Genomic DNA, 20,270 nt, shown 5'->3' with positions numbered 1-20,270 from the left:
GTAATGGCGGTTGAAGAGGCAGAGGGTGGAGGCAGGATGAGCTGTAGAGCCGTAATGGCGGGTGAAGAGGCAGAGGGTGGAGGCAGGACGAGCCGTAGAGCCATAATGGCGGGTGAAGAGGCAGAGGGTGGGAGCGGGACGAGCCGTAATGGCGGGTGAAGAGGTATGACGCTAACCTTGTGCACAAACTGTTCCACGCGCGTCTGCAGACCCCACACCTCGAACTTGACGGTCACCAGCTTGTAGGAGCACATGATGGGGTCCTGTGTGTCACGCCAGCCCTCCTGCAGCAGGCCCCGCGACGTCTTCTCCGACTTAAAGTACCGCAGGTCCTGAGGGAACACACAGCGAGTGAGAGGGATCTGCCTCAGAGCAATAGGGCCGCCTTTCACTTCCTCTCGGACAAATGTTTGCCGGCATTACTCCCTAATGCATTTTGGCTCAAATTGAGAAGCAATTTTCGACGTACAAATCCGGCATTTACCAGAAAATTCTAGTCAAAGTGTACAACAGATGGTGCCTTGAACAATGCCAAACAAAAGAACCACCACCGGCGTTAAAAAAAACGAACCATTTTCTTTGGCCATGAGAATTTTTGAGGCCTATCTGAATCACTGTGAATAATAATAAGCTGTAAGTGATAAGAGTAGAAGACTAATCACACACTCCCTTTTTAATCAAATTGCACAGCCCATCGCATTTTAAAAGCTCAATATCACCAGAACACAGGCCTTGAGGACAGGCACCATACTTCAGCGCTGATTTGGTTCTCAGACCGTTTCAGTGAGTGCTGGCACATCACACGGAGCGAGGTAATTGGGGGAAAAGCACAGCGCAGATTATACCTCTTCCCCGTGCGCATACCCAGAGGGGCCGGTGTTATATCTTGCGCATCTCATTACTATCTGAGAGCCAGTAAAACCTAAGGGAGCGACTGAAACCTAATCAAGAGCTCCTTGAATGCTTCAGTGCTCCTTTTTACACTGATCCATCAGGGTACAGAGTGGAAATAAACATTTTACACTGAGCCCAAGAAGGCGAGCTTCCCCCCTTATCACTGTTAAGCGCTGTGAGTCGAGTCGGCCGGTGAGAAAACGCTATAGAAATGCAAGGAATTATTATTATTTTTATTATTATTATTAGTTGAAGAAATGCATTCTGGGATTTCAGCGTCACACACACACACGCACACACACACACACACAAGGACAGGAGACAGGGCAGCCCAGGGGCAGGGGGTGGGAGTGATAGCCCTGCTCCATGAGGACATCTTTCAGTGGAATTTTACTGCAGAAGAGTCTGAGTGGGCTTCTTAATTACGGTGTCATATTTAATTACAGCGCTGTCTGTGTGCCATCGCACTGAGATGACCCTGGAGAGGGGGGGGGAGGGTGGAGTGCGAGGCGAGATCGGAGAGTAACAGCCTTCCCCTGAGAGAGGCCCAGGTGTGTGAGTCTACAGAGCGAAGGCCTGGCACCGCAACGTCGAACAAACGCTAATTCACGTGCTGTTTTTGGCAGTACGAAGTTGTTGCATTGAGTTTCTTTTTTCTATTCTACAGTGACAACATTTTCCGTTGAATATGCGGACGGTGTGCTTGAGAATGGAGGGGATTGCAACACTGCACATCCATCATTCCCCCCGGGAGAATCCGACTGGCAGAATTCCTTCCCCCCAGCTCCCCCCGCCCTCTCCCCCCCGCCTCCTCCGTCGGCCGTGCGCTCTATACCTCCGACTCCTTGTAGTACCGCTCGGGGATCTCATCGTAGGCCACGTCGACGAAGCACACCTCCCGCTCGATGTCCTTGGCCTCGCTGTCGAAGATCTGCGGCAGAGAAGAGGGGAAGAGTTCCAGCGGGTTACGCACCGGAAAAGCGCCCGGGGCGGCGCGGGAGAAAGCGCTATCGCGCACAGACCCTGCTCCCGTACTGAGCCGTCGCAGCCTCCCCGGCCATTATCAGCTCTTCCTCTGAGATTACGCAGGATCACAGCTCTGATCCTGACGCCTAGGGCAGGCCATTACCGTCTGTCCTCACAGCACTCCATCCCGCAACCCTGCCCTGGACTGGACTGGACAAACCGCTTCTCTCACGCACTCGAGTGTACTGTCTGTGACAGCCCTCACTGGCCGTGCCCGCAGGTGGGTAACAGGCGAAAGTCACAGGGACGTTCCGGAAACTACCGGCCTGCACACTTCAGGCTGCTAAGGGGACTGCCCCACCTTACATACAATCCCTGATCACTCCCTACTCGCCAGCTAGACCACTCCGGTCTGCCAGCTCTGGTCGCCTTACGGTTCCCTCTCTACGTGCACCTGGCGGTCAAGCTGCACGTTCACGCCTGTTTTCCGTTCTGGTTCCTCAGTGGTGGAATGACTTGCCTACCACTGTCAGAACAGCAGAATCCCTCCCCCTATTTCGACGCAGACTCAAAACCCACCTTTTCAAACTCTACCTTAGTCCTCCCTCCTGATTTCCCCTGCCCCTCCTTTCTGATATCCCTATCCTTGTCTAACCCCCCCCCCCAAAAAAAAAAAAAAATGCACTTTTGATGACAACTATGTTTAGAACAGCATTTCATGTGTATTTTGCTAGATTCTGGATGTGACGCTTTGACTTATGGTAGAACCTATGCACTTGTAAGTCGCTTTGGATTAAAAGCGTCTGCCAAATGACTAAAATGTAAATGTAAATGTACCGGCCTGCACAGCCCCGAGAGGTAACGCTGCACAGACGCGAGCGACCACCGTGAAGGCCAGCAGGCTTTAAGCACACGGGACCTGGCATCCTGGCATCACGGGACGACAGCGCGGAGCGCCGACTTTCCGCCAGGTTTGCGCGTCTTATTGCGAAACAGCACCAGAGTCCAGGCGAAGTCTAATGAAATTACAGTGACAGTGGGGATATAATTAGGATACCGTCTTTGTTTCATCATAAAACCAAAAAAAGAATCGAATATAAAAGGCCACATGCTAATATGATCAAAATAAACATATTTGTAATTTGCTGCATACCCAGTGCCAGCAGATAGCAGTTAGGGGCAAAGAGTGTCACACCTTGAGGTAAATTGTTTAAACATCGAGTTGAATTTTAATAACGGCATGAAAATCTGCGAAGACCTGGCACGCGGTCAGGCGCAGTTCCCTTCCTGGCCACCAGGGGGACCTCTGGGCTCATGTGACGTAGCTCGTGCCCCGGCTAACCCGTGCAATCTTATCCCTGCAGCCTGTGTACTCCCCCCGGTGGCTGTGCGAGCGGCTCGCTGCATCAGGGGGGATCTCAGGTGAAAGAGCCGCTCCACACTGTGACTCGTCTGTGCCTCTGAGTCTCACTGACACTTTCTAGGCCATTCATTCACGGCAGCAGCTCCTTTTCCGCCGAGGAACACTTTTTCCATTTTAAATGCATACGTGTACTGTATTTCTTCATGAATTAATTCGTTCATCCATTCATTCAGTCTGTCAAAAACGTTAAATGCAGAAAAATGGCATGCTTTCAGCTCACGGTCAGAAGCACTCATCCCTTGTGATGTATGAACAGCTTTGAATAATATAAGGCAGAATAATAGAGAAACATAATCATTGTCATTAGTGCCTTCGGAGATTTGAGCTGAAGAAAGAGCAAGTCAGGCTTAATAATACAGAGGCGTGTATGTCTGTGGATGTTTCTCCGCGGTTCAGGGGGATGAAGACCCCAGTAATTAGTCATTTGTGTGCAGAAAAGGAGACGTAAATGTCAGGTGATAATTTGCAGGAGCGGGGGTGGCGGAGGTGAGCGTGTGCAGACTGAGAGAGAGCTCACTCCACACGGGCCACGCACTGCAGGACAGGGCTGAATGTTTCAGACTGGCTGAATGGCTGAATGTTTCATCCGCAGCACACAGATGACAGACCCACAAGCTGCGGTAGCGCTCACTGAAGTGTGCTGAGGACCGGCTGACCGTGGGGGCGGGGCCAGGCTAACGCAGCACGTGAAAACATAACCAGGACATGAACGAGTTTCGTGGAGGATTCCAGGCAGACCTCCCTCGCCATCAGACATTGGTTCGGCACGTTCAGAGATACTGTTACACTCCCTGGCCCAGAGCCACAGTCAGCTGAGTGGCTTTCCTCAGGAGTCCCTACACAGCCTCTCCTCCAGGCCTGGAGCAGGTCTCCATACACAGCCTCTCCTCCAGGCCTGGAGCAGGTCTCCATACGCAGCCTCTCCTCCAGGCCTGGAGCAGGTCTCCATACACAGCCTCTCCTCCAGGCCTGGAGCAGGTCTCCATACGCAGCCTCTCCTCCAGGCCTGGAGCAGGTCTCCATACGCAGCCTCTCCTCCAGGCCTGGAGCAGGTCTCCATACGCAGCCTCTCCTCCAGGCCTGGAGCAGGTCTCCATACGCAGCCTCTCCTCCAGGCCTGGAGCAGGTCTCCATACGCAGCCTCTCCTCCAGGCCTGGAGCAGGTCTCCATACGCAGCCTCTCCTCCAGGCCTGGAGCAGGGGGCTGCCCACACCCTCAGACAGACTGCTCATCTGGGCACACATTCCACCATATGGAAAAAGCTCCATAAAAGCTCTTTACAATAAGGTTAAATGAACTGCCATTAACGAATGTAATTATTAACTAACAACTGAGTTAATCTGTACAGCTTTGTTTATGTATGTGCGCATCATTAATTCATGCCAGCAACTATATTCGTTGCCAATTCATAATGAAAAAAAAAAAACCATTTATTAGTTGTTAACTAATTATAAATGTATCCTATAGTTTGCTAATGTATAAATATTCATGCAACTAACACATTAGTTAGTAGTTTAAAAATAAATTAACTAATCAAAAGTAATTTTCATGCTTAATTAATGTGTTAGTACATAATTAATTAATTAATTACTAACTACATTATTTAATGTCAATTCATGTCACCGTATTGTAAAGTGTCTCAAAAGGTATTATTTTGATTATGATGATGATTAATATTATTATTATTATTATTGCGATTGTGATTATTATTGTGATTATGATTGATATTATGCTTATTATTGTGATTATGCTTATTATTGTGATTATGATTGATATTATGCTTATTATGATGGTTATGATTATGATGATGATCATTATGACTGGAAGCGGTGCAGGTGAAGGACAGCCTCAGCACTGTAACTCTGAGTGCCGTGTCCTCAGGGCGTGGCCCGCCGGGCTCCTGCGGCTGCAGAGGGGGGACGGTGCCGTAACGCTGCAGCACAAAGAGGGAGAAACTCAAATTTCCCACGGCTGTCTCCGCTGTGTGCCGTCTCGGGAGAACCGGAGCACTCCCGGCCATCTTAAACTCCTTCTCCGAGAGATTCACGCCCGCTTTCCCCAGAGATGCGAGCGTTAGATACCGCGCGGTGAGGGAGGGTGCCCTGCAGATCATTCATAACTCAGCCGCAGAACATGAATGAGCAGAAATCACAGGCGGTGGGAAAAGGGGGTTTATTGCAGAGATGAAGATATTGCCGTGCCGTGTCTAGCCGTTGATCTAATGCTGGGATTCTGAGGATGTCTGAGCTGCTGTGTGTTTTGGGCTTTTTTTGGCTTAGCGGAGGAGGCAGCAGTATGCAAAACGTGAGGGAACAAAGAGTTCTGAAACTCGTGCGTGCGTGTGTGTGCATGTGTGTGTGTGTGTGCAGCACTGCCAGGAGAGGAACCGGGGCTGGGGATGGAGGGTGCTGAACACAAATGAGATTTTGCTCGGAACAATGAGCAATTTTGCTGTTAGTGGGCATACATTTATGCCTATTGAACATTAGGGAGGGGAGTGGCAGAGGCTGTGACAACCTCAATCTTTACTGAAACAATGAGCAGGCAAGAGAAGGCGGAAGTGAGAGAAAGAGAGAGAGAGGGAGGGAGAGAGAGAGTGAGAGAGGGAGGGAGAGAGAGAGTGAGAGGGAGGGAGAGAGGAGAGAGAGGGAGAGTGAGAGGGAGGGAGAGAGGAGAGAGAGGGAGAGAGAGAGGGGGGGAGAGAGGAGAGAGAGGGAGAGCAGGTGATTGTAAAGAGGTGTCTGAGAGGATAATGTATAAAGCTGTACTTTACTTTCCTTAAGGTTTGAGTATTTGTGTGTGCCAAAACCTTCCATAGGTCTGACATAAGACTAACAGACAGACAGACAGACAGACAGACACACACACACACACACACACTGTATATTTGCATTTAGGCACTGAGCACAAGCTCTTATCCAGAGTGACACAGAAAGCTTTTGGCCACAAAACCATGTTGTTCGGGTCAAAGCTGATAGTTGCTGTTAATACATAACTTACAAGGACTAAGTACATAAACCTACAGCATAACATTAGTGTCATAATAGGTAGCAAATGACTCAGGATAATGTATACTTTTCCATGTAGCATAGGTGGGGCTAGTCAAGCCATGAAAGCATTCCAAACAGCAGGTGAGTTTAGATGCCTTTTAAAAGGGTGTGGTTCCAGTGACTGTTGTCCTGATTATAGTGGGGAGGTCATTTCACCATTGTGGGACCGAACTAGAGATAATTCAGGCCCAGGAACACACACAAAAATACACACACACACACACACACAAACACACATACCCACATACACACATGCACACACACACACACACACACACACACACACATACATACATACATACAAACATACACACACACACACACACACACACAGAAACACACATACCCACATGCACACACACACACACACACACACACACACATACATACATACATACAAACATACACACACACACACACACACACACAGAAACACACATACCCACATGCACACATGCACACACACACAAACATACATACATACAGAAATCCATGCACACACACAGAGGCACACAGAAACACAGATACCCACATATACACACAAACACACACACACACAGATGCATACAATACATTCCCACACTCGTGCCATATACTCACATTGTCATTTGAGCCTTTGTTGTCCTCGTATTTTGTTTCTATATGAATAGAGAACTTCGGCAAGAAGGAGCACTGGAAAGACAAAGAAGACTTCATTAGAAGAGGGCACATTTTCAATTACGCACACTTACAAAGAATATGAGTTCCACTCGGAAAGGAACAGGCTCTTTAATTGCGTTTGCCCAATCTCCTGATTTAATAAGAGGGTCCCGCGCCCTCTCTGCGCTCGTCCTGGAGGCAGTGGAGGGGGGGGGAGGTAAATCATCCCGGATTTTGGCAGCTATGAAATGTGACCCTGCAGAGTCAGCAGGACTCGACGCGGGGAGGTGAACAGCGCCCGCTGCACCTGGCGGTAAATCCGTCTCTGCTCCAGGCACCTCTCCTGTCCCTTACAGAGAACGCACAGCCCCCCGAGGGCCGCTATATCACCAAGAGCACACCGCCGCCTCTGCCAGCCACCGCTGGGTTTAACCCTTCAACATCGCAATGGTGTCAACGCGGCTGGGCAGCACAGCATAGGACGTTATAGAACAGCATACGCCCAGTGCTGCCTAAACATCCACTACTGTCCTGAGGTGTGTTTGATGACTTCTGGGAGTCTCTTGGGTATTGAGAATCCATTGGAATGCATCAACATACTTATGAGAAGGTGACACACACACACACACACACACACACACACATATACATACACACACACACACACACACACACACTGATATACAGTCATAAGACACTCTTGTGTGGCAGTGTCAGAGCTCTGGTTCCAGGGTTCAGCCGGGATGGGAGGTATTGATCACTCCGTCACGGTTAGTTGACACGGAGATAAAGGACAGAGGAGCTAAACCACACGGGGGGGCTTAATGCAGCTCTAGAGAGACTGAGGAGCTGAAATACATATTTACTGTGCAGAACCATTGTGTCTGCTGTCTTCTGCATTCATAATATCACTCTTTTTCCATCCCACAGGTTTAAAGCAGGGCTCAGCAGCGCACAATCCTCAAGGGATGAGAACGGCTGGTTTTCCACCCTCCCTGTATCTGGGAGTCAGGTGTGAAGACAGTGGGGCTCTGGGGCAGTAGAGTGGGGCTCTATGAGTCAGTAGAGTGGGGGTGGGGCAGTAGAGTGGGGCTCTATGAGACAGTAGAGTGGGGCTCTGGGGCAGTAGAGTGGGGGTGGGGCAGTGGAGTGGGGCTCTGGGGCAATAGAGTGGGGGTGAGGCAGTAGAGTGGGGCTGTGGGGAGGTAGAGTGGGGATCTATGAGACAGTAGAGTGTGGGTGAGGCAGTAGAGTGGGGCTCTATGATACAGTCGAGTGGGGGTGAGGCAGTAGAGTGGGGCTGTGGGGCAGTAGAGTGGGGATCTATGAGACAGTAGAGTGGGGGTGAGGCAGTAGAGTGGGGCTGTGGGGCAGTAGAGTGGGGATCTATGAGACAGTAGAGTGGGGCTCTGGGGCAGTAGAGTGGGGGTGGGGCAGTAGAGTGGGGCTCTATGAGACAGTAGATTGGGGCTGGGGCAGTAGAATGGGGCTCTGGGGCAGTAGAGTGGGGCTCTATGATACAGTAGAGTGGGGCTGAGGCAGTAAAGTGGGGCAGTAGAGTGGGGCTCTATGATACAGTAGAGTGGGGGTGAGGCAGTAAAGTGGGGCAGTAGAGTGGGGCTCTATGATACAGTAGAGAGGGGGTGAGGCAGTAGAGTGGGGCTCTATGATACAGTAGAGAGGGGGTGAGGCAGTAGAGTGGGGCTCTATGATACAGTAGAGAGGGGGTGAGGCAGTAGAGTGGGGCTCTATGATACAGTAGAGAGGGGGTGAGGCAGTAGAGTGGGGCTCTATGATACAGTAGAGAGGGGGTGAGGCAGTAGAGTGGGGCTCTATGATACAGTAGAGAGGGGGTGAGGCAGTAGAGTGGGGCTCTATGATACAGTAGAGAGGGGGTGAGGCAGTAGAGTGGGGCTCTATGATACAGTAGAGAGGGGGTGAGGCAGTAGAGTGGGGCTCTATGATACAGTAGAGAGGGGGTGAGGCAGTAGAGTGGGGCTCTATGATACAGTAGAGAGGGGGTGAGGCAGTAGAGTGGGGCTCTATGATACAGTAGAGAGGGGGTGAGGCAGTAGAGTGGGGCTCTATGATACAGTGGAGAGGGGGTGAGGCAGTAGAGTGGGGCTCTATGATACAGTAGAGAGGGGGTGAGGCAGTAGAGTGGGGCTCTATGATACAGTAGAGAGGGGGTGAGGCAGTAGAGTGGGGCTCTATGATACAGTAGAGAGGGGGTGAGGCAGTAGAGTGGGGCTCTATGATAGAGTAGAGAGGGGGTGAGGCAGTAGAGTGGGGCTCTATGATACAGTAGAGAGGGGGTGAGGCAGTAGAGTGGGGCTCTATGATACAGTAGAGAGGGGGTGAGGCAGTAAAGTGGGGCAGTAGAGTGGGGCTCTATGATACAGTAGAGAGGGGGTGAGGCAGTAGAGTGGGGCTCTATGATACAGTGGAGAGGGGGTGAGGCAGTAGAGTGGGGCTCTATGATACAGTAGAGAGGGGGTGAGGCAGTAGAGTGGGGCTCTATGATACAGTAGAGAGGGGGTGAGGCAGTAGAGTGGGGCTCTATGATACAGTAGAGTGGGGGTGGGTAGAGTGCATATCTGTAATTAATCGCCATTAATTCTCTCAGCTCAGGCAGCGCTCTGGAACTTCATGCTGATTTGTGGGATTGACAGGTAGAGTAGAATGGGTTTGTGCTCTCTTGTGCATGTGTGTGCGTGTGTGTCTGTGTGTGAGCGTGCGTGTGTACGTGTGTGTGAGAACCAAAAGAGAGAGTCTGTACATATGTGCGCATGTGTGTGGGATTATGTGTGTATCTGCATGAGAAATAGAGTGGAAAAAAAGCGAAAGTCATGAATTAATCTTCGGCTTTTCTAGCGCAATGTAAGCCATTGTCTCCACACTGCTGGCACTGGGCAGAGAGAGAGGCATCTGTTGTGTTGATGGAGAGCCTGGTGAGCTGCTCGTCCCCACACTGTAACGGGGCTTCTCTTTCATCAATGGAGTGTTTTTACTGCGAATAACCCAAGTGATTATGAAGGCTGAGGCCTCATTTCACTCGGATTAAACCTCTGATCACAAGAGCTATGAGGGAGAGGGAGGGGGAGGGGGGGTTCAGACCTCACGCATACTGATCCGCTGCGAACCCAAAATAAAGAAGACGAACCTCAAAATCGAAAATGAGGAGAACTCGCGGCGGAAGTTGAGTGAGCAACGCACGTGCCATGAAGACCGAGTCTGTGATTATCTCTGGCCCGTGTTGATTCTGGAGCGCAGTGGAGGGGATGTAAATGCGGTGGCTGTTGTGTTTGAACAAAGAAGACGACCCCCACATCTGAGAGCTGCACTGCCGAACCAAGCCTCTCTCCCTCTCTTTGCATACAATATTTTCACTGGCTGGACCAAACAGGTGTCCTTTTAATCTGCAATACAGCTGTAGCATAAGATCCATTCAACAGTAGTATATTGGACGGTGTTTTCCAGCCTTGCATAGTCTCCACTCTCAGAGACAAAGGTTTGAAAAGTGCCTAAAGAGGTACAAACGCTTGTCTCCGGGGCAGTGCACTACAGGTAAATAAAACCGTAACCCTGGCCTTGCTTGAAAACTGAATTCGTACCCAGAGAGAACATTACTGTACTCACAGGGTACATTTGGGAGAGTCGATCCTCGAAGAACAGAAACGTCACTCCATTGCTGGAGGCCGCCGTTTGACAGCAGAAGCTGCGAGCGGGCCCTGTTCCCTGACTGCACGGTGTTATTTTGGGAGGGGTGGGACACAGATGGGCCGGCTGGGGTCGAGGAGGGCCCCTCGGGGAGCGTCAATATGGACCGTCTTCCCGCTCGCGCTTCGAACGCAGCGGTGGGGCGAGCAACAGCGAGCGCGACCGCTGTGCGAGCGCTTTTCCTTTCCGCTGACTCACTCCTCCCTCCGGCCGCAGGTGTGTCCGTCGCAGCGGCCGTCCCAGCAGAAAACACGCGCCGTTAGCACGTTAGCCTCGCTCATCACGGGTGAGGTAAGGGAGCGGTGAGGCCCTCCGGTTTTTTTACAGAAAAGGACGGGCTCTGTTCCTCGCCTTGAAAGCGTTTTACATTTTAGTCATTTGGCAGACGCTTTTAATCCAAGGCCACTTACAAGTGCATAGGTTCTTCCACAAGTTAAAGATCACATCCATAACTCGTAAAATACACATGAAGGGCTGTTCTAAACAAAAATAGTCATTGTAAGTGCAGCATCATATTTTATTTATTTTTTTGGGTTAGACAAGAGGGATATCGGAAAAGGGGGAGGGGGCGGGGGGAATCAGGAGGGAGGACTAAGGTACAGTTTGAAAAGGTGTGTTTTTAGTCTGCCTCAAAATAGGGGGAAGGGATTCTGCTGTCCTGAGAGTGGTAGGCAAGTCATTCCACCACTGAGGAAAACAGCCGTGAACATGCAGCTCGGCCGCCAGGTGCTCGTAGTGAGGGAGCCACAAGGCGTCCAGAGCTGGCAGACCGGAGCGGTCTTGCTGGGGTGTAGGGAGTGATTGGGGAGGGACTAACTGGACTTCTGTACACGTAATTTCAAAAAGGGCAGTACTTTTGCGTTTTCCAGCGAATAACAACGGCTCACGGCCGGCGCGCACGTGCCGAAACAGCTTGGCTTTTTGGGGCCGGGGATTATTCACAGGTCAGCTCCCAGCCGCTCGCCTGTCACAACAGCTCCTGAAGATGGCGTCTTCGTTTGATTCATTCCCTCACGGGCGGTCACAGAACGTCAGAGCGAATTAACTGTGGCCCGGGAGACTGCTTTCACGCACGGACCTCGCACGGCCGAGGGCCAGAAATGACGCCGCCCCCTTCGCAAATCGGCGCAGCAGAAGGCCAGAGAGCACAAGCCTACGGGCCAAAACGTCCACATAAAACATTAACGCGGTTCCAGCGGCAAGAGAGTCCCCGACTAAATTTAGAACGGTGTGCTTATCTAAGGGACCTTCTGGTTCACTTGAAATGGCGTGAGGATGTCTAAATGAGCTCTCTGTCTGGACAATTTCAAAGTTAAATATTAATTTAATTATTCCATTAATTCCTCGGATTGAGCTGATTAAGGCAGCTTAATGTGTCCGCATCGCTAAAGAACTCATTGTTCTTCCGCCATTTTACGGTGAAGCGGAACCTCACTTCATTATCCACGGTCTTCCATGGCGAGAAGATAATCTGCAATTTATGTAGTTTTTTTGCAGTCAGTTTGAGCTGATTTCATTTTTATCATATTTCTTACATATTAAGAGTGCCCCGGAATGGTTGCATGAGATGCTGTATGAGAACGTATTTAATTGCACCATATGCATACATTACATTACATTAATGGCATTTGGCAGATGCTCTTATCCAGAGCAACGTACAGTTGATTAGACAATCCTCTCCAGGAGCAATGCAGGGTTTAAGCGCCTTGCTCAAGGGCCCAACAGCTGTACGGATCTTATTGTGGCTACACCGGGATTAGAACCACCGACCTTGCCTGTCCCAGTCATTTACCTTAAGCACTACGCTACAGACCACCCTTATATAATTGTATGTTAAAATGTATATATACGTATTAATTGTAGCCATTGTATAAGCAGTGATGCCATGGACGCACACACACACACACACACACACACACACACACACACACAGGCAGTATTTAAACCTGTATTAATAGAAGTTATGGTCTGTCAACAAAGTGGACACATTAGACAGAATCCACATAAGACAGTCATAAAACACAGAGTGGAAATTCAGCAGTAGCCTTAGCAGGAAGCAACAGGGATGGTTGTGTTGTCTGGGCCTTACAGGAAAGCGCAGTAAGCAACAGGGATAGTTGTGTTTTCTGGGCCTTACAGAAAAGCGCTGTTTGCAACAGGGATAGTTGTGTTGTCTGGGCCTTACAGAAAAGCGCAGTAAGCAACAGGGATAGTTGTGTTGTCTGGGCCTTTCAGAAAAGTGCAGTTCGCAACAGGGATTGTTGTGTTGTCTGGCCCTTTCAGAAAAGCGCAGTTTGCAACAGGGATAGTTGTGTTGTCTGGCCCTTTCAGAAAAGCGCAGTTTGCAACAGGGATAGTTGTGTTGTCTGGGCCTTACAGAAAAGCGCAGTAAGCAACAGGGATTGTTGTGTTGTCTGGCCCTTTCAGAAAAGCGCAGTTCGCAACAGGGATTGTTGTGTGGAGTGTTGCTATCCTGCACAGCAGCAAACAACACCTTGAGTCCACCGGACCTTTCATCTGAAAAAGCAGCTTTTATCAGCAGAGCCAGGGGAGCAATGACTGCTGCTGCTCCCCTCTCCTCCCTGTCAGGCCCTCATTCTGCAAACACTTACACCAGAGAGGAGCGTGAAATGGATGAAGAATCTACCTCTCATGCTACCTGGCTTTTCCTTCCCCTGCGTGTTTTTGTTACACAAGTTTTTCGCCGACATTGTATGCCGGCCTCCTGGCACCGCTGAGATCAATAAAAGCTGGTATGAAAACATACTCACTGTGTACTCTTGAATCTCATATACAGGTGAATTCAAGTCCAGTTACAGTACAATAAGGTTCAATGAATGGGCAACTAATGTAGTTGTTAACTGACTACTACTGAGAAGTTAATCTGTTCATGTACATCATTAATTCATGTTAACAACAACACTTAGTTATTGCCAATTCATTTTGGAATGAAAAAGTCAGTTAATATATTTGTGAATGGTTAACTAATTATACGTTCATCCTATGCTTAGCCAATGTGTAAATGGCATGTAACAAATATATTAGTTAGTCGTTAACAAATACATTAACAAATTATGCTTAATTAATGTATTTGTCCATCATTAATTCATGCTAACAACTACATTAGTTCATGAGCCTTATTGTAAAGTGTGACCAAAAGTCCATATAAAAATATACTCACTGTGTACTCTTGAATTGTACCATTGGATGGGGAGGCAGCACGATAAAGGAGAGAAAACAAAACCGACCAATCAGTGATGAGTGCATGACAGACACAAACACAACACACAAAACCCCAGCCTGACCCACAAACTCTTCACATCTGTTCTTTTAACTGAGGGCAAAATGTTTGCTCTCGTAGAAGAATGTCTCTCCTGCCCCCAGCGCTGAACGAAGGCACATCACTTCATGGCTCCTGCACTCAGGCCGTTAATGGGGGCGCAGTTAATGAGCGACCAGCGCTCAGCAGAGCCAGCAACGGCAGTGCCACTGGAGGGGCTCCTACTGCCCAGATAACAGATACAGATGTGTGGCCTGAGGGGCTCCTACTGCCCAGATAACAGATACAGATGTGTGGCCTGAGGGGCTCCTACTGCCCAGATAACAGATACAGATGTGGGGCCTGAGGGGCTCCTACTGCCCAGATAACAGATACAGATGTGTGGCCTGAGGGGCTCCTACTGCCCAGATAACAGATACAGATGTGGGGCCTGAGGGGCTCCTACTGCCCAGATAACAGATACAGATGTGGGGCCTGAGGGGCTCCTACTGCCCAGATAACAGATACAGATGTGGGGCCTGAGGGGCTCCTACTGCCCAGATAACAGATACAGATGTGGGGCCTGAGGGGCTCCTAATGCCCAGATAACAGATACAGATGTGGGGCCTGAGGGGCTCCTAATGCCCAGATAACAGATACAGATGTGGGGCCTGAGGGGCTCCTAATGCCCAGATAACAGATACAGATGTGGGGCCTGAGGGGCTCCTAATGCCCAGATAACAGATACAGATGTGGGGCCTGAGGGGCTCCTAATGCCCAGATAACAGATACAGATACAGATGTGGGGCCTGAGGGGCTCCTAATGCCCAGATAACAGATACAGATGTGGGGCCTGAGGGGCTCCTACTGCCCAGATAACAGATACAGATGTGGGGCCTGAGGGGCTCCTAATGCCCAGATAACAGATACAGATGTGGGGCCTGAGGGGCTCCTACTTCCCAGATAACAGATACAGATGTGGGGCCTGAGGGGCTCCTACTGCCCAGATAACAGAGACAGATGTGGGGCCTGAGGGGCTCCTACTGCCCAGATAACAGATACAGATGTGGGGCCTGAGGGACTTCTAATGCCCAGATAACAGATACAGATGTGGGGCCTGAGGGGCTCCTAATGCCCAGATAACAGATACAGATGTGGGGCCTGAGGGGCTCCTACTGCCCAGATAACAGATACAGATGTGGGGCCCGAGGGGCTCCTAATGCCCAGATAACAGATACAGATGTGTGGCCTGAGGGGCTCCTAATGCCCAGATAACAGATACAGATGTGGGGCCTGAGGGGCTCCTAATGCCCAGATAACAGATACAGATGTGTGGCCTGAGGGGCTCCTAATGCCCAGATAACAGATACAGATGTGGGGCCTGAGGCATCGACCGGCCAGGCAGGTGGCGAGGAGAAACAGCGCACTGCAGCAGGAGCAACGCAATTATCGCCCGACTCCGCTCACAGCCTCACACCTCCCCCTGCACTGAGCGGGGCCCGGGCTTTGACAGAGCACAGTGTGGAGCAAGCCCAGGAAATGACTGCGCTGGCCCGGGCCACATTCCCGTCCCAGCCTCCCATTGATCCCCCAGGCCCAGATAAGTGCGTCAAATCTAATCTCCCACGGATGTCGTTCAAGCTAATCACGACGGCTCCATATCGCCAAACACTCACATTTCAGCTCAGATTGCCCAGCCACACATAGGAAGTAATGTAGAGTGCCCTCCGTAATGTTTGGGACAAAAGACCCATCATTTATTTATTTGCCTCTGCGCTCCACAATTTGAGATCTGTAATAAAATTTATTCACATGTGGTTAACGTGCACATTGCAGCAGTGTTTATACATAGTTCCCCCGTTTCAGGGCACCTGAATTTAAAAATAGACTTTAATAAAATCTGAGAATGTGCACTCTAATCACATTAACTGTGTGATTCCAAATATAAAATTGTGGCAAATCAGAGGCAAATCAAGACAAAATGGGTCTTTGTACCACACATTATGGAGTTTTTTTTGTTGCTTTTAATGAACATTGCCTTTTCCCACACTGTGTCTGAGTCTTCTACCCCCCACTCAGGGTGGGGTCTCACCTGTGATGGTGTAGGGGTAGTAGTTCCAGGCCTTCTCCGTCACGTAGAAGATTTTGGGGACCACTGCTCTGGCCCAGCTGGGCAGTTTGCTGAAAGACATTCAGAGGGCGATCGTTTCAGAGACAGCTTCAGGCGGGAGACAGTGCTGACACAGCAACCTGCGGGGGGGGGGCCAGGCTGGATGAAAAACTCACACAACGCACCCTGCCAAGACTGCCGCACTCTCAGGAATAAAGGCACAAAAAGTGCCTTAAACGTACAAATGCTTGTCACTGGGGCTGTATCCTTTCAGTACATACAATTGTACCTAGGCAGCAAGCAGCAATATAGAATTCATTTCCACCTTTTTTTTGCTTGGAAAATTATCAATTTTTTTGCTTGGAAAATATACTAATTTGTTCCCGAAGAGAACATTACTGTACATTCAGTGTACTGTACATTTGGGAAATTTGACCCTTGAAGAACAGAAGTGTCCCTCCGCTGTCACTGTATTTCTGAGAGTGCACATTCTGCTTGTTTACTTCAGTGGCGCAGTCACCAGAGGATATGTGTCACCATGCCCTGTGAGTATAGCAGTGCTCTGGCAGCTCCCAGACTCCTTACATTGCCTGGGAAGATTCGGGATTGTATTCCGGCTCAGTAAAGCCCCCAGTAGAATGAAAAGGGGTAACAGGTTCAGGAGGGAGGGAGGGGGAAAGGGAGAGAGAGAGAGAGAGAGAGATAGAGAGACAGAGAGAGAAAGAGAGAGAGACAGAGGGAGAGAGAGAGAGACCGCGATTCCGTCTTATATAAGCATTTTAACAGCTTGAACACTCAGAAGGGATTTGACATATGAGTCGGTTAGGCTGTAGTCGAGGGTGGACAGAAAGGTCGCCGGCTTGGCCTGAACACGCCCAGGTCACGGTCTTGGCTTCTTGGACACATCACAGAGCCTCTCAGATGATGAACCACATTTTTTATGCATACAACAGGGTCCCTAAATTGAGCATAATTCGACCAGATTGAGCAGCAGACATTTAATATCGATGCAAATTGCCCCCCCGAGTAGGAGAATGAGCTGCAGGTCTGCTCTCAGCGGGAGGACGAGCCTCTCATGTTTTTCTCTCATACGGAAATGGCCCACGGCTGGATTATAGGTGTTCCTGCCATTGTTCTTCTTGCTGCAGCAGCTCCAGAAACGAGGGGAACATCTGAAGCAGACAGCGGATGAAACAGCCGTCGTGACAAGTCTGTTCTTTCCTTTGCCTTAAAACTTCAGCTCGGTTATACTCTCAAAAGTAGAGTACTATGTCTGCTCATAAGAAATGTAATAATTGATAAAAAAATATATATTTTCAGTTAGATGACTCTGAAGTGGAAATATTAAAAGGTTTCCCTGGTCTTTAGTTTGAAAAAAAAAAAAAAAAAATGGAAATCAAATGAGAGACTAAATCTAAGAGCACTTTCATGTCTGCGGAGGATTCTTTTTTTTAGTTCCTCTCAGGCTCCACACAGCCTTCATCTCGCCCAGAATTTCTCACAGCAACAGCCACGGTGGGCGGCAGCAGTCTTTGAAAATTCACAGTTTTCATGCCAAATTGGACTCCCTTTACAAAGTTGGCCCCAGGCAACTTCAGCTGCCACAGGTTTTTAATAGCCTTGTTTGCTTCATAGTCAGACAGATATACACGATCACGACCACGGAAAAAGATTGAGGAAAAAAGAAACGATAAAATGGTGCAGAAAAGAATGTATTCCTTGACCAATAAAACGCTTGGGGCATGTATTTGGTGTTTTAATATTTGCTGTTACTCCCACGCGCACACAAACAGACGCACACATGCACACACATGCTCGTGTGCGGGCCCACACACGTACACACACACACACACACAAGAAGAAATGCAGACGTTGGCAAGCAATGTATTTGCTTAAACATTTATATGTGTTGACATTTTTGTGTATTCTATGTTTAGGAGGTGTGTATGTATTTTTATATGCATGCACTCACACACACGCACACACACACACACACATACGCACACATACAAAGGTAAGGTTCAATAGATTTTCCAACACAGGTGCATACTGGATGATGGACTATCAAGCGGAGCACCGGTGCCCAATGAAAGCTGATCACAGGCAAACTGCCCTTCGTCCAGGAGAGCAGCCTAAATGTTAAAAAAATAACACCGCTCTGCTCCTGAATTTCGCAGAGAGGTCGGAGGGGCTCAGGATTATGCCGGCCACCCCCCGGAAGGCGAAGCTGAGGGCGGTAATGAGCCCAAGGTGTGCTGGATCACAAACTCCACCAAACTCCTCCAATCCTGGAGGATTCATCCCTATCGCTGAGAAGCAGGTGGCCCAAACTTCTGTTTCCGCAGACAACCACCTGCACTAAGATTCTGTACTTAACCAAGCACCTGCTGCGACCAGCCAGTGTGTCTGTGAGCATGTAGTGTACATTAGAGAGGAAGCTCCTGTAAGCATGTAGTTTAAATCGGAGCGGAAGCTTCTGTAAGTATGTAGTGTACATTAGAGAGGAAGCTCCTATAAGTATGTAGTGTACATTAGAGAGGAAGCTCCTATAAGTATGTAGTGTACATTAGAGAGGGAGCTCCTATAAGTATGTAGTGTACATTAGAGAGGAAGCTCCTATAAGTATGTAGTGTATATTAGAGAGGAAGCTCCTATAAGTATGTAGTGTATATTAGAGGGGGAGCAAGTGTGCATGATAATTTATAACAGAGGGCAAGCACCAGTAGTGTGTCACTACATTACATTACATTATTGTCATTTGGCAGACGCTCTTATCCAGAGTGACGTACAGTTGATTAGACTAAGCAGGAGACAATCCTCCCCTGGAGCAATGCAGGGTTAAGGGCCTTGCTCAAGGGCCCAACGGCTGTGCGGATCTTATTGTGGCTACACTGGGATTAGAACCACCGACCTTGCGTGTCCCAGTCATTCATGTACCTTAAACACTACGCTACAGGCCGCCCTCACTACCCCAGACCCAAAAGCAGCTCTAACACAGTGTCACTACCCCAGACCCAAAAGCAGCTCTAACACAGTGTCACTACCCCAGACCCAAAAGCAGCTCTAACACAGTGTCACTACCCCAGACCCAAAAGCAGCTCGAGGTGTGTGCCTGCCCCAGAGAAAAGTGTGTGTGTGTCGGTCTCATCCGGGTGCGAGGCTGAGCAGGAGCCATGGCTGTGTAAATGTGAGTGAACGCAGGGCCTCCCTGGGTGAGAATGAGATGCAGTGGGAAGGGGATCCATCTGGGCTGTTACCCTGACAGATGGCTGCCAAACTTTCCCCCATCCTCAGCGCACTGAACATAGCGCTAACACCGTGTGCAGTTTCTATACAGCTACAGACGGCTACCAAACGTTCCCCCCATCCTCAGTGCACTAGACATCGCGCTAATACAGTGTGCAGTCTCTATTCAGCTACAGAGGGCTGCCAAACTTTCCCCCCATTCTCAGTGCATTGAACATAGCGCTAACACAGTGTGCAGTTTCTATACAATGACAGATGGTTGCCGAACTTGTACTCAACCCTGTACTCATTGTACTGAACATAGCACCAACACTGTGTGCAGTTAGCGCACAGCTGGCTATTTGCCTGAAGGTCCACAGTCAAAGCTCATGTTCGCCATTTCGAATAGACAATGACAGCTGTATTAACATAAACAAAACAAGTGTGTGCACTTTATGTATTATTTATGTATAAGTACTGCATAATCTGTCATAGTGATTAGAATGTGGAGGTCGGAAGAGTCAGAGAGTGTGGGGCCTTTGGATGAGTGGAATTACTGAACCACAGTGAAGGGTCAATTATATTTACCTAATGCAGTCTACTGCATATCAAACTGATGTCGCTAGCTGCTATTAGCTGCCAGCAATCAGATTAGTCCTAAATGGAGGGGGTGGAAATGGTATTGTATTAACGTCCGAATGAACTGACCATGTTTTGCACCCAGTCTGATGTATGTTTGAATGAGATACACCCACTATAATTTGTGTTTCAATGAGCTACGCCCATTGTAATGTATTCATTAATTAACTACACCCACGATGATGTATGTTTCAATGAGCTACACCCACAATAAGGTGTGTTTCAAGGAGCTACGCCCATTATAATCTATTTTTCAATGAACTACACCCACGATAATGTGTGTTTCAAAGAAGTACACCCAAGACAATGTTCGTTTCACTTCTTGGTAAAGCCAAATGGTTTAA

At 49.1% G+C, this 20,270-nt stretch overlaps 1 protein-coding gene across 1 annotated transcript in view; it reads right to left on the bottom strand.

The window, feature by feature from the left end:
• The window catches only part of LOC133122901 (cytoplasmic phosphatidylinositol transfer protein 1-like), an 85,715-nt gene that overhangs the window by 4,850 nt on the left and 60,595 nt on the right, over window positions 1-20,270 (bottom strand). The window contains exons 3-7 of the mRNA XM_061233173.1: window positions 16,045-16,133; window positions 13,875-13,882; window positions 6,935-7,006; window positions 1,730-1,825; window positions 177-332 (exon numbers count right to left, since the gene is read on the bottom strand). Coding sequence (XP_061089157.1) covers window positions 177-332; window positions 1,730-1,825; window positions 6,935-7,006; window positions 13,875-13,882; window positions 16,045-16,133 — 421 coding nt within the window. The remainder of the gene's footprint in view (window positions 1-176; window positions 333-1,729; window positions 1,826-6,934; window positions 7,007-13,874; window positions 13,883-16,044; window positions 16,134-20,270) is intronic.

The sequence above is a fragment of the Conger conger genome, chromosome 2, assembly GCF_963514075.1.
Source record: "Conger conger chromosome 2, fConCon1.1, whole genome shotgun sequence".
Classification (NCBI taxonomy): domain Eukaryota; kingdom Metazoa; phylum Chordata; class Actinopteri; order Anguilliformes; family Congridae; genus Conger; species Conger conger.
The sequence above is the reverse complement of the archived record's forward strand: the minus strand, read 5'-3'. Positions and strand labels throughout refer to the sequence as shown.